This window comes from Danio aesculapii, chromosome 5 (genome assembly GCF_903798145.1).
Source record: "Danio aesculapii chromosome 5, fDanAes4.1, whole genome shotgun sequence".
NCBI lineage: Eukaryota > Metazoa > Chordata > Actinopteri > Cypriniformes > Danionidae > Danio > Danio aesculapii.
The window spans coordinates 38,161,781-38,175,139 of NC_079439.1; the positions used below are offsets into that span (position 1 = coordinate 38,161,781).

A 13,359-nucleotide genomic window follows, 5' to 3' on the forward strand; every position below is an offset into this window, starting at 1 on the left:
CACGCGAATGCGTCAGACCGGAAACGCGGGGTCATGCGTTAAGTTTCGCAGGTTGCTGCGGTGCAAAGTTCAAGCTTGGTGAACTCTAACCTGCGAAATCGCATCACTTGACTGCGTGAGACCAATCGAGGATCAAAACACGACCTCTCTGGGCAGAAATGTAAAACATGGAGCAATCGCTGGCTTTTTTAATGTCTAATCATCTTGTTTAATCCCGCCCCTTTTCGCAGCACCGCACGACAGAATTTCGCACACACAAAGCCCAGTGTGACCGTAGCTTTCTACTGAGCACATCAAGCCCTAATGGTGCCTAATGGAGCTATTTGATTGGTTAATATGATTCATATGGCCGTGATTTGATGTAGTGTAGCTGCTGCTCATTAGGAGGATCGAGGTCAGTGTGAGGTTTATGTTTTGGGTGGTTCTTTTGTATAGTCTTCAGAACATTCTAGGACCGATTATTTAAAAGCACAAGTATAAACTTGGAAGAGCTCTTATCCTGACAAAGACCTTTTGTTTCGATGCCTCGGATGGTTTCAAGAGGCTGAAAAATGGCATGTAAACAGACACAAACTCAAGCACACACGCCATTTGCATGACCTTTGACAGTCCACCTGAGAGCTGAGCCAAGCCAAAAACATGCCTGCGACTCAGAGTCATGCGCTAATTTATAGCGTCTCCAGGGTAGAAGGAGAAGGAAAGCCTTCCTGAAAAGAAGTGAGGGGAGAGAGGAACAGGGAGGACAGGGGAGAACAAGGGAGAGTAAACGAGAAAAAGAAACAATAGCATGCATTCTGAAATATTGCATTGGGCGGTTGACCTCTGGCCCCTTCGCACAGCACTGCATGGATATTTACGCAAACAGGCCCTTGCTTCATCAGCCAACTAGTCAGGAGGACGTCCCGCAGGAAACCGTAGCGTGGGTCTGAAACAGGACAAAACTCAAGACGCATACACATTTACACCACAATCTCACTACAGCGGCCATCACACACACAAACTCACTAATACAAACAGAGGTATCAGAGGGGACGCAATTACACACGTCATTCTTTCATTTTTTTATCTAGTCCAACAGACTCATTGTTAACCTAAAAACAAAGCGTTCACAGTAGAGGTTACTGGTCCGAAGTCCCAAATGATCCCTCTGAGGATGTTGACATTGTATGCCCATAAAGATGTTAGTTTTGGAGGTGAGAACGGCTGGTTCTAATGTCACTGCCCTTCCTTTGTTCACTGTCATTGCGCCCCAGAGCAAGACACTTAACCTCTAGATGTGGAAGAGGGCTTCCTGCAGGCCAGTCCTGCCATTACTCATGCATGCGGAGTGCAGACCATCAAGACAATTCTGTGGATCTTCAAAATATGGATGTTCTAACAAATTAAGGTTTCCTCTTTTGCTGTTCATTGTGAAGGCAAGGAATTTAGATTTGATGTCTCGATTATATACCACTGTGCTTTTCTATCAGACGTTTTGGGTATAAAAGGAAAACAAAATATTGTCTTAATTTGAAGTAGAAATACAGAAATGTAGCACTATGCAGAAATATACATACATTTCATAACTCACCTTGCTGTTTTCCATAAAATGTCCTGTTAAATGCATTGGCAAATGGGGTATATGAACACAACTCTTTGCATTATAAAAGTGCCACGTTTAAGATCTAATTTCTTTCAAAATCTTCACTGCCTGATAGATATACAATATGAAGTATATCTCTGATCCATTTCCCCCTGCCATGTCTTTAAAATATAAAAAAATGTATTTTACCCCAGTAATTCAATAGAGTTTCTGCGCATACCTGCTGATCTTGATAGTGCTAGCGGTTACACGGTCTTTCATCGCATTTTACGCTTGAACAACTAAATGGATGCTTAAGTCTATTTAACTGAATGTATTTTGTAATTACATTACAACATTGATGCTGTAAAAGGAACTTTATGAAATTGAAAATATTCACATAAAGCTTTCACCGGAATCATCATCGGCTGAAAAACACTTGCTGTGCATATAACCCAATGTGCACCTGGAATATAGGCACAACATGGTGTTTTATATAGATGTTGCTATATGTTATATGTGTATTGTTGTTCTTATTAGTTATATAACTATTATGATATATTATGATAACGATATATATATATATATATATATATATATATATATATATATATATATATATATATATATATATATATATAGTATAATTGAATACTGGACTCGTGCGCAATGACTACTGGGTAAATCTCGAGTTCCTGTAAAGCGATGTCGATAGATGTTTCCTATTGGTTTGCTGCACACAACTGATGGAGAAATTCCCTTGAGTCTGGAATAGAAGACGGTCAAGAGTGTAAAGTCCATCTTGCAGGACACTGTCGGCTGACGCTCAGGTATTAATATACACCATTACTTTAAGACCACAAAGTTCGAATATATTATTGCAACAGTGTATGGAAAGAATTTAACTTTTATCCGTGTATTGTAGTACTCAGTCAATTCACATGGTGCTAATTTTAATTGCTAAATGAAATCAAATGTCCATCAGTGTTCAACTGCGAACAGAAACTGCTCCAAAAATCACCTGGTAGGATTATTTATTAAACCACATGTCATTACAACTCCATCTAGTGGCGTTTTCACTGTATATCCCTTTTACCTGCGTTTAGAATGACATATAATTTACATGACATGTAATTTTGTCCAGTTAAATTATTATTTTAACGTTTACAAACGTGCAGTCGCATCAGAAAGTTGTTTATGTAAATAGTCGACATTAGACAAGACTGTTTGATTTTACCTAAAGTTTGTCTCCCTTTCGTGGTGGCTTTGTGGAAACACAAGCTGCATCTATGTCGACATGCGTCAGTGTGGATATCTCTGCTGTGCTGTGTGGGTTGTTTAATGATCTAAAATTAAAAAACATAAATGATCAGTGCAGTTGTAGACTATTTATCATGGCAAAATGTCTTGTCATCCAGTCCATCTCATGTAGTCCAATGGAAATTTCTTGGGATTTCAGGGAATACTACTATGTAGTATCACAATAACACCTGTTTATCTTTTCTGTGTAATGATGACAAACCCCAAAATATGGATATGTACAGAGGTTTAGGGAAGCTATGGGGTGGTGGGGGGGGGGGGGGGGGGTATATAAAGTATTATATAAATACTTAATATTTATATTATATTAAGTATTTATAGAAGGGATTAAACATTTTTAAACTATAATGTAAACTGAAATGTTTCTTTCAATAACTGTTGTTTTTTTACAGTTATGGACTACAGATGATTTTTTAATATTAGACTTTTAAGACTATAAAAACACAATCCTGCACACTATCAGTGCTTGCTATAAATGTAGTGAATGAAATGTTTTGCACAATGACAGAAGAAGGGCAGTAAAGATCAGGCAAGAATCGTGTGCGGGATTGTTGTTTATATTTGACTCGACAGTAGTGTCAGTTTTTTTTCCTATATGCATTGTGCACCTATAACTTATTCAGGTGTGCTGAGTTTGTCTTGATTGTCAAGCCCGAAATTCTGACTTCAAGTTTTTGTCTTACTCTTATTGTCTTTTTGGAGAAGCTTGTGGCATTTTTGTAAAAAAAATTTTGGTTTAATAAAAAAACTTTTAGTCAGAATATTGCTGGGGTATGAATAATTTCGGAGGCGTGACTGTAAATGTAAAAAAAAAATTCTGCTTCGGTTGATCATTTGGTGATGGTTCTTCAGCATCATCTTCATTAAGCGCTTGAGCCTCTCTCTGTTTCTTTAAAGTACCCATGACCCAGAAGCTGCTATCGTTATTTTTTTTCGTATTGTGATGCACTTCCTAGTGAAATCGATTAATAAATGAGAAAATGATGGGTGTGGCTTGTTTTTTTCTACTGCGAGCTGATTAGATGTAGTAAAGTAGGTTTTTCTTTCAGAAAGTGGTGAAGGGTTTGGGGAGTTATTACTGCCTAACAGACCCCTCATCCTCACCATTTCTGTTTGTTGTCAAAACTGACAGTTGGAGGGGCGTGGTCAAGTATCTTAGCCACGCCCAATCCCTAAACCATACATAATCCGAGAATTCAAGTGAAAACAAACAGGAAGTGCATTTTCAGATTTCAATTCAAGAAAAACGTTTTATTTTTCATAATGACATGCACAGATGAATTGTTAAGCTCAAAACTAGCTACGTGAGCTAGCAAAAACAATATGGTTAGTTTTGATTTCTTGGGGACTTTAGAAACTGCAGTGGTATTCACTCAAGTGGAAGAGTCCTTTTTGTGATGGTTAGTGTCTGATTTACTTGTGACAGTAATGGTTGTGAAAGCATCCCTGATAAGTGGAGCGTTTCAATGGATTTGTTGATTTTGACAGCTGTGTAAACAGTGAGGTGATCTTTTAAAGAAATATAATATGTAAAGATAAATATCTGACTTTAGGCAGTTTGCAGGAATGGAAAAAGTCCTAAAGTGTAATTGTTTGAGGATGTGCTTTGTGGTTTGTTGTGGGATGTGCAGAATGTATTTTCTACAGTCTGTGGTTTGAATGTGGGTTGGCTGTGGTCTGATTTTTGTTTCCCATATAGTGTCCTGTGTAAATAATAGGTTAAATAGACTTTACATGCAAAAAAAAAAAAGGTTGCTGGTTCAATTCCAGCATAGGAAAAGTATGGGCCGGATTTAAAGGTGTGCATGGAGAGTAAATGAACCGCTCACTCTTCCACATTTGATACTCACCTGAGGTGTCCTTGAGAGCAAGGCACCCAACCCTTCATTGCTCCCTAAGTGCTGTGTGTGTGCGTGTGTGTGTGTGTGTGTGTGTGTGTGTGTGTGTGTGTGTGTGTGTGTGTGTGTATACACTAATTTCTCACTCATAATGTATATGACTGTGAGTGCACCTGGGTCAAATGCAGAGAATCATTATTTTGAGCATGGGTAACCATATCAAAACCATACTCTTCACTTTAGCTTGTGGTGAACAGTTCAACAGGACACCTAACCAATCCAGACAGCTGTAAAACACCACGTAGGCTCGTTTTAAAAGTTTTGTGTAGTTTAATATCCTTTTTCACATTACCTTGTCCCAATGCAGAAGTGAAGTTGTTTGTCACTTCTGTTTGACATGGGCGGGATACTGCCTTAACCAAGTTTTAGCCCAGAAAACAGACCAGCTTTTAAGGTGTTGTTTTGCCATTCTGCCTTAACTAATGATGTTCTAGACATAGTCTTGTCCTCACATTAAGAGTGTATCACACAAAAATGGCACATGGCAAATCAGCAGGTTGTATACTGTACATCTGGATTAACGCTGTTTTTCAAATACACATGTTTGTATGTTGGAGAAGCAAAGGCTGATACAGTGGGGATTTGCTGGACAATGTTTGCTGTGGTTGTTCCCACATTTGAATAAAGTCAGTGGCTAATTATCAAACTTGAACACGACTGAGTTTTTATCTTTGTCATGTCTTTGACATAAGTTGTTTTACATTTTGTATGGACTTTTTTTTTTTTGGCTACACAATTTACACACATTTCCTCGAAACATTCTTGTGTCTGCACAGCTAGATCTGTTAAATCATGCCATATTTTTTGTCACTTTCACTATTTTTAAATAATTTATTAAAACTCCATTTATAGAAATGTAATGTCCTCCCTTTCAGATTTACTGTTGCATGGCCAGTAAATTATTATAAAAACATTTATTTTATTTAGCAAAGATGCATTGAATTGATGAAGTGCAACAGTAGGAAAATATTTCTTTCCAGCACAACTCAATGTGTTATAATATAAATATTTTTTCAGCACCAAATAGCATATTAGCATGATTTCCAAATGGTCATGTGACACAGAAGACCCTAATTGTGCAAGGAAAAGAGGTGTTAAAAATGATTATAAAAGCATAAGATTATTGTTTATCGGGATTGTAATCAAGACAAAATGTGAATCAGTCTTTCATCAGCATACAGAACTCTTTTAGAAATGTTCTTACATCTTAACACCCCTATTTTTAATAGCAATGAGTCACTTCTTGCTTATTTTTTTCCATACAAAGGTGTAAAACAGGTGTCATGGTGGCACAGTGGGTAGCACGATTGCCTCAAAGCAAGAATGTTACTGAGCCTCAGCTGGGTCTATTGAGTCAGTTGACATTTTTGTGGAGTTTGCAGGTTCTCCCCATGTTCGTGTGGGTTTCCTCCAGGTTTCCCCCACCAGTCCAAAGACATGCGGTATTCGTGAATTGAATAAGCCAAATTGTCCAGTGTATGTGTGTGAATGAGTGTATATTAATTTTTCCCAGTGATGGGTTGCTGCTGGATAAGTTGGCGGTTCATTCCGCTGTGGCGACCCCAGATTGATAAAGGAACTAAGCCGAAAAGAAAATGAATGAATGAATAACAGAGGTAAAACGACCACACAACAAACTTCCAATAAAATAAAAGTGTTTAATCACACTTGGTCAACTGTGATCAGCTGTGTTCACATTAAGTCTTTTTTATTTCAACTAGGCCTGGTTTGTCAGTAATTACTGTGTAGTCGGTTTATCTAATTCGACATTTCTTACCGTACTAACCGACTGGCAAAGTAAAACAATTAAATAAAGACAGCAGGGTTTAGAGAGCTCCAATGGGGGTTTTGCCTGGTTTGAGTTCGCCTTCAGTCTGTGTTATGCGAAGTGCTTTAAACTGTCCATCAGTGCGCGCGCGCGCCTGTCAGTGCTGTGGAGACGCGCGCGCTGGCGGAGGCAGCAGTGGCGCATCTCGCACACACATACACACACACACACATCCTCCGCTGGAATAACGGCTGCTGAGGATGTGAGCGGCTTTCGGCCTCGACACCGGCCAAAGCTTCCGTTTTCCCATGACAAACCAATGCGAGAAGAGAGCGAGCGAGCGCGCGACTGAACGGTACAGGGCAGCGGAGAGATCCTCGCCATTATTATGAGAAAAGAGGACGGGGTTGTCGGAGCCGTATTTGTTTTGCTCGCGGAGATGAGGCGGGGGGTAGCGAGTCGCTACAGAATCGTTGGGCTCCGGCCAAGCATTACTCCGTTTTAGCACAGATACATACCGCCGTGCTTGCGTTTAAGTCGTCAACAGACGCGTTTGTTCGTTACGGATTGCATCGCAGAAAAATAATGCAGCTGTCTCGAGGACATCTGTGAGATTTGCGGACTGCTGTTGCCGCTGCCATGACAGACGCAGGCTTTACCGAGCAGGCGGAGTGAGAGAAGCTCGGCCCCAGCTGCAGCAGCACGGCCGATGAGGGCTGCGCTTACCGGGGGACATTAAATCTGTAAATACTGTTCGCGTTATTCCTCTTTAATCGTTTGCAATCTCAGGGAAAATGTCCTCTCGATCTGCTTTACCGTCTGCGAACGACCGGAGCACAGACCATGTAAGTATCATCATCTTCATTTTAAATTATTATTATTCTTCTCGTTGCAATAATAAATGGTCTGAATTCTCAGTTTTCACACATATCCTACAACGCCCAGCGTTTAACGTCAGGTGCACGATCGGGAACGAATATCTGCAGCTCATTGCCTGCTATCGTTCATGGGAGGATGGAGAGGCAGGATACAGTGGCCCATGAACGCGTAGCAGGTTCTTTGGCAAAATGGGCCGCATCCTTAAATGTGCAAAGCAGCGCTGCGAAAGGCGCAGGCAGGCAGGCAGCAGAGCGCAGGCCATCCGCATAGTGTACACATCAGCGCATCATCTGCGCACGAGCACCGCGCGCACTCCCAGAGAGCGCTTCTGCTTCATTGGCAGAATGTGCGAGAGACACGCTAGAAAACGCTTTCTTTCTGCATATTAGCGAATGAATATAAGCATTCGGGGCTCCAGGGAGGGTGGCGTGAGGATGGCGTTGATCTGCCGTCTCGGTTCGCCGACAGTGTCGTGCTCCACAAACAGACGCACTGGCTGCTGGTGTAGTGGCCTAGCAGTTCTGCGACAGCACATTACAGCGGGCTTTATAAATGACCTAGACGTATCGGTTAACGTTGCTTTGATAAGTTAATGCACTAAATCTAAACCAGTTATCATTTTTGAATGATTTAAATGATAAACAGTTAAATCATTTGGTGACTCATAAATCTCTGTGCTAATGATGAAGATATTCAGTATGGCTGATGTTTACTGCTTAAATAATAACTATTATTAAAACGAAATCTATCTATTTCTACCTACTATTTATAAGCCAGATGCCACTTCATTCCAAAATGTTCAGCTTATCCAATTTCTGTAAAAGAGGTTTGTATTTGCACTGTCTGCAGCATCTTTGTAATTGCATCGCTTTCTCGCATAATTTGAATAGTTAAAAACTGCAATATTGTGAATTAAAAAAATATATATATTTCTAAACTTTATTTTTATTATAAATGTAATTTATTTCTGAGATGGCGATGCCAAATTTTCACCAGCCTTTACTGTCACTTAATTTTCACAACTCATGATTGATTTGTTGCCTACACTCTTAAAAAGGGTTCTTTATTAATATAACTTCTTTATATCCCATTGTTAATTCAAATTATAATTACAATTTTAGTTGGTGTTCCCTAGTTTAGCTATGCCATTTCCTACCATTACCAAATGCCAAAAGATATCTGTGGCATCAAAAGTCTCATAGATTAAAGCATCTAAGTAGATAAAATGTGAGATGAATGTTTAATGTTGCAACCTGACAACAATAATCTTATAGTTATTATTGGTAACTCTGTGGAAGATGATGCTGTATGTGACATGGGTCATGCATATTTAGGTTTCAGATCTAAAATATTGTGCGTGGTACATTTTCTTGAGTAAAAATTCTCTAGCCATAGTAAACTTTACATTATGATGACATTTAAAGGTGTTGAATAAGGTGGTCATTGTGCAAATTGCACAAAATTATTGGTAATAAATCAGTGAAAATAAATAAATGTGAGCCAGATCTAGGCATGGGCCTGTATACGATTCTGACGGTATGATAACCTTGGGTAAAAATATCACGGTTTTGCGATATCACAGTATTGTGATTACTGTTCTAAAATAAGTTCTTTTTAAATGTCAGGGTAAAAAGACAATAACCCAATTGAACTTGAGATATATATATATAATTATTTTTTTTTTCTTAATATTTAAAATATTTTGAAACACTAATATGTCACGCTAAATAATTAAAATAAGTCATTGACTTCTGCTGTCTTCATTACTGTAGTTTTAAAGACAGATTTCTTTTCAACTATAAAAGGCATCTTTGGATATCTTTCTTTTCTTTGGATATAAAGTAAGCCACTCCACTGTTCAGCTCTACAGCATGTTGGATGTTGGTTTATAAGAGATTTGATTTTCAGATATTTCCTGAATCTTTGACTGACCAGCAGCTTGTGATGTGGAGGGTCGTATTCTACTCTTGCCCTAAAAATAACTCAGTAAATAGTCTTAAACTTACAAATACCTTAGGAACGGTATAACAGATCATTTTAACGGTTTTCAAAACTTGACTTTTCGAGACTGCGGTATATCTTAACTGGTTTTAGTTTAGTTTAGTTTATTTGTTTACAGGGTCAATGCACATTAATAAACATTACTGTAAAATGTGCCAGAATTAGCCAAGAATGGCTATTTTTCATCTGTAGACCCCTTACAGAATGTCAATTCACACCTAAAATAGAAGCACAGAATAATAACATAAAATACAATTTGATATATAAAATACAAATAAAAAGTAAAGAACAACAGACTGATGGCAGCAGAAGAGGACAAAAGTGTCAAGAATACAGTACTAATGCTGACAATGCTGATTTGTCACTAACCAATTTTTAACAAGAGACTGAAAAGAACAAAGAGTAAGTGATCTTCTGATTGTTGGTGGGATGGAGTTCCATTCTCTAGCAGCTTTCACTGAAAATACTGACTGACTAAATGTACTTTTTTTTGAGAGGAATAATACAATCCCCTCTTTCACCACCTCTAGTAGGTCAGTGAGCAGTCGTTCTATATTCACAAACTGATTTAGTGGTGAAGTCGGGGTATGTAAAGTCAAAAACATTAAACAGTTATGTACATATTTAATTACATTTTCCCAACTAAGCAGGTTCTATTTCTTTAATATTGAACAATGGTGAAATTGTTTTCTTATCAAGGGTTTTTATAGATTGTTTGTATAATGATTCAAGTGGCTTCAAAGTAGTAATGCTGGCTTGGGACCAAGTGGTTAAACAATATGTGATATGAGAAATGATCATGGAGTGATAATAGATTAGGGCAGCCTCACATGACATCTGATTACTAATAAATCTAAAATTTGCTAAACTAAATAACTGGGTTATTGTCCCATGCTTAGCCAGAACTAGACTAACCCAACTAAACATCCACTAATGTGCTGATATGCACTGTCACATTAGGGATTCATCCATTTCATATTGGAACAGTCTTTGCTATTTTCTTTATTATTTGGTGTAGTTACTGTTATAAGTTTGCCATAGTGTGTGTATAGGCCAGTGTGTGTGAGGTGGAGCAGGGCAGGACATCGTGAGTAATTTATTCAGCCCCCGAGCTGTAATCCTGTGGTCAGCGGTGCAGATGAGGACCTGGACATGTTTTGATTTCTGCGTGAGCTCCTTTCTCCCCTCTCTAAGAGGGACAGTTGGAGCCCTTCAGTAAACTTTACCAGATGTTGGTCCGAGTGTTCAGGGCTCAGTCGGGTTTAAATGTGCTAATCTAAATAGAAAGTTTAGTTTCAGCTGTGACAGACTAAAACCTCCATGGCAAAGTAAGTTAATCCTGTATTACAGGGCAGAATTACTCACATCAGTTCTGACCTCCGCTTTTCCACACGCGTCTCATCGTTACATGAGCAATCTGTATTTAACTGATTTCAGTGACCATTTATTTAGGGTTGAGCGCGTGTTTGTATGTGTACTTCTGTAATTATTGTTATTATGACGAACAAACAAAATGACCTTTTATTTGAATTGTTTTCCTTTGTGTTTTACATATTCAACACTTAAAATCAACAAAGGCAAATGAAGTTATTTCTTTTTTAAAATTCTGTTCTAATTCTGTTACTAAAGCACCAACTGTTTATTTCATTGTGTACAATCAGACTTGAATACCAGTGGTAATTGAACATGGTTGACCATTCGGATGTATTGTTCTCAGGACATAAATATAATCAGTCAAAATTAAGTTCTTAACCAATTTATTTTCTCAAATTCAGATTTTTCAAATTGCTGGTCTGGTGGACTTTGTGGTCACCGTTAATATGTTCACGATGCTAAAATGTTAAGCTGTTGTACGACATCCATGTTGTTGGTGCGAAACAAATGCTGACATAAACAAAATACATCATCAGAAAAGCATCAGATGCAATTGCTTTAGCTCTCCAATTTTTTTTCTTCAGTTTCAGTACATCACTGGTGAACATGGTTTAGGCAGCACGACTGTCACTGTTCTTTTTAGAAATGTTCACACTGCTTAACCAAAATACTAATTACTAGTAACTACAACAGTTGTGCAGTCCATCTGCAAAAATCTAGGCTTGTGTGTGTGTGTGGTGTGTGTGTGTGTGTGTGTGTGTGTAAGAGGCTTAATCCATTAAATGGGGATTTAATTCAGAAATGTGGTTCAGTCAGTACAGTAGCATTAGTCTCTTTTACTACAGATTTCTTTTTTCAATTTCACTGTTAAATTCACTTCTTTCGAATTGTACTTGCTTTTACCCCATCTCAGCTAACTTGTATTTTGGACTGGATACACAAGTGGGTTTTCTTATTTCAGGCTATTTTTTTTCTTCCATCTGATGCATTTGTATGTATCAAACAGCATTTTAAAGGGGCTTTATGTAAGATTTCTTAATGTGTTAATAAAAACTTAAACTTACTTTAAACTGATCTCACATAGCCAGATTTGTATTTTTAATTTGTTTTAGTTTGTCTATATTAACAAGTCTTCTTTAGTATGTGTTGTTTTTTTTTTTTTTGGAACTTGTTTTGGAAATAGCTATTTAGTAACAGCAGAAAATCTGTTATTTAGCAAAAAATGTGCAGCATTTAAGAAAAAAATGAGAGGGCTCTTCACCTCAAATTTGTTTCAAATAATGTTGTTAGAAAATCGTAATTAAATTGTATGGTGAGATTAGTATCGGGAGTTGTATCGAATCGTGAGTCAGGTGAATCGTTACATCCCATATATACAGTTGAAGTCAGAATTATTATCCCCCCTTTGAATTTTTTAAAAGTATTTCCCAAATGATGTTTAACAGAGCAAGGAAATGTTCACAGTATGTCTGATAATATTTTTTCTTCTGGAGAAAGTCTTATTTGTTTTGTTTCGTCTAGAATACATGCAGTTTTTAATTTTATAAAAATCATTTTAAGGTCAAAATTATTAGCCCCTTTAAGCCCCTGTAATATTTTTTTCTATAGTCTACAGAACAAACCATCGTTATACAATAACTTGCCTAATTACCCTAACCTGCCTAGTTAACCTAATTAACCTAGTTAAGCCTTTAAATGTCATTTTAAGCTGTATAAAAGGTGTCTTAAAAAATATCTAGTGGAATATTATTTACTGTCATCATGACAAAGATAAAATAAATCAGTTATTAGAAATGAGTTATTAAAACTATTACGTTTAGAAACGTGTTAAAGAAATCTACTCTCAGTTAAACAGAAAATGGGGAAAAAAATAACCAAGTGGCTAATAATTTAGGGGGGCTAATAATTCTGACTTCAACTGTATATTAGTCGCTGATATATTAACAAATGAAATGTCAGTTTGATTTTAATAACCTCGTGTAAATTGCAGAGTTTATGCAAATTCATTCACATGTCATCGATCAGATGCTTTCTTAACTTGACGCTTGTTGTTGTTGTTATTGTTGTTACCTCTAGCTGTGCTCCTTCGTATCTGCTCTCACTTCTGCAGATATATGTGCCCTCCAGAAACTTGCGTTCTGTGAATGAACGTCGCCTAGTTGTCCCATCCCAAAGAGGGAAGAAATCACTTTCCCGAACTCTCACATTCAATCTGCCCAGTTGGTGGAATGAACTCCCTAACTACATCAGAACAGCAGAGTCACTTGCTGTCTTCAAGAAACGACTAAAAACGCAACTGTTTAGTCTCCACTTTCCTTCCTAATCTGCAACTGCCTCTCTGGCTATACCACTAACTGTGCCCTCTCTCTCTCTCTAAAAAAAAAAAAAAAAAAAAAAAAAAATTTTTACTAATGCTTTGCTTCTTAGACTTTTACACACCTGAAACTTGTCTATAGCACTTGTTCACTGCTGCTCTTATAGTTGTGTAAATTGCTTCCTTGTCCTCATTTGTAAGTCGCTTTGGATAAAAGCGTCTGCTAAATGACTAAATGTAAATG

The 13,359-nt window shown here is 37.7% G+C and overlaps 1 protein-coding gene across 4 annotated transcripts in view; it reads left to right on the forward strand.

Annotated features, from left to right (window-relative positions):
* Positions 1 to 6,761: 6,761 nt before the first annotated feature.
* mark4a (MAP/microtubule affinity-regulating kinase 4a) overlaps positions 6,762 to 13,359 on the forward strand; it is a 49,144-nt gene continuing 42,546 nt past the window's right edge. For all 4 annotated transcript variants that reach the window (XM_056458120.1, XM_056458121.1, XM_056458122.1 and 1 more), the window contains exon 1: positions 6,762 to 7,392. In XM_056458120.1, the coding sequence (XP_056314095.1) occupies positions 7,342 to 7,392 (51 nt within the window). In that variant the 5' untranslated portion in view covers positions 6,762 to 7,341. The remainder of the gene's footprint in view (positions 7,393 to 13,359) is intronic.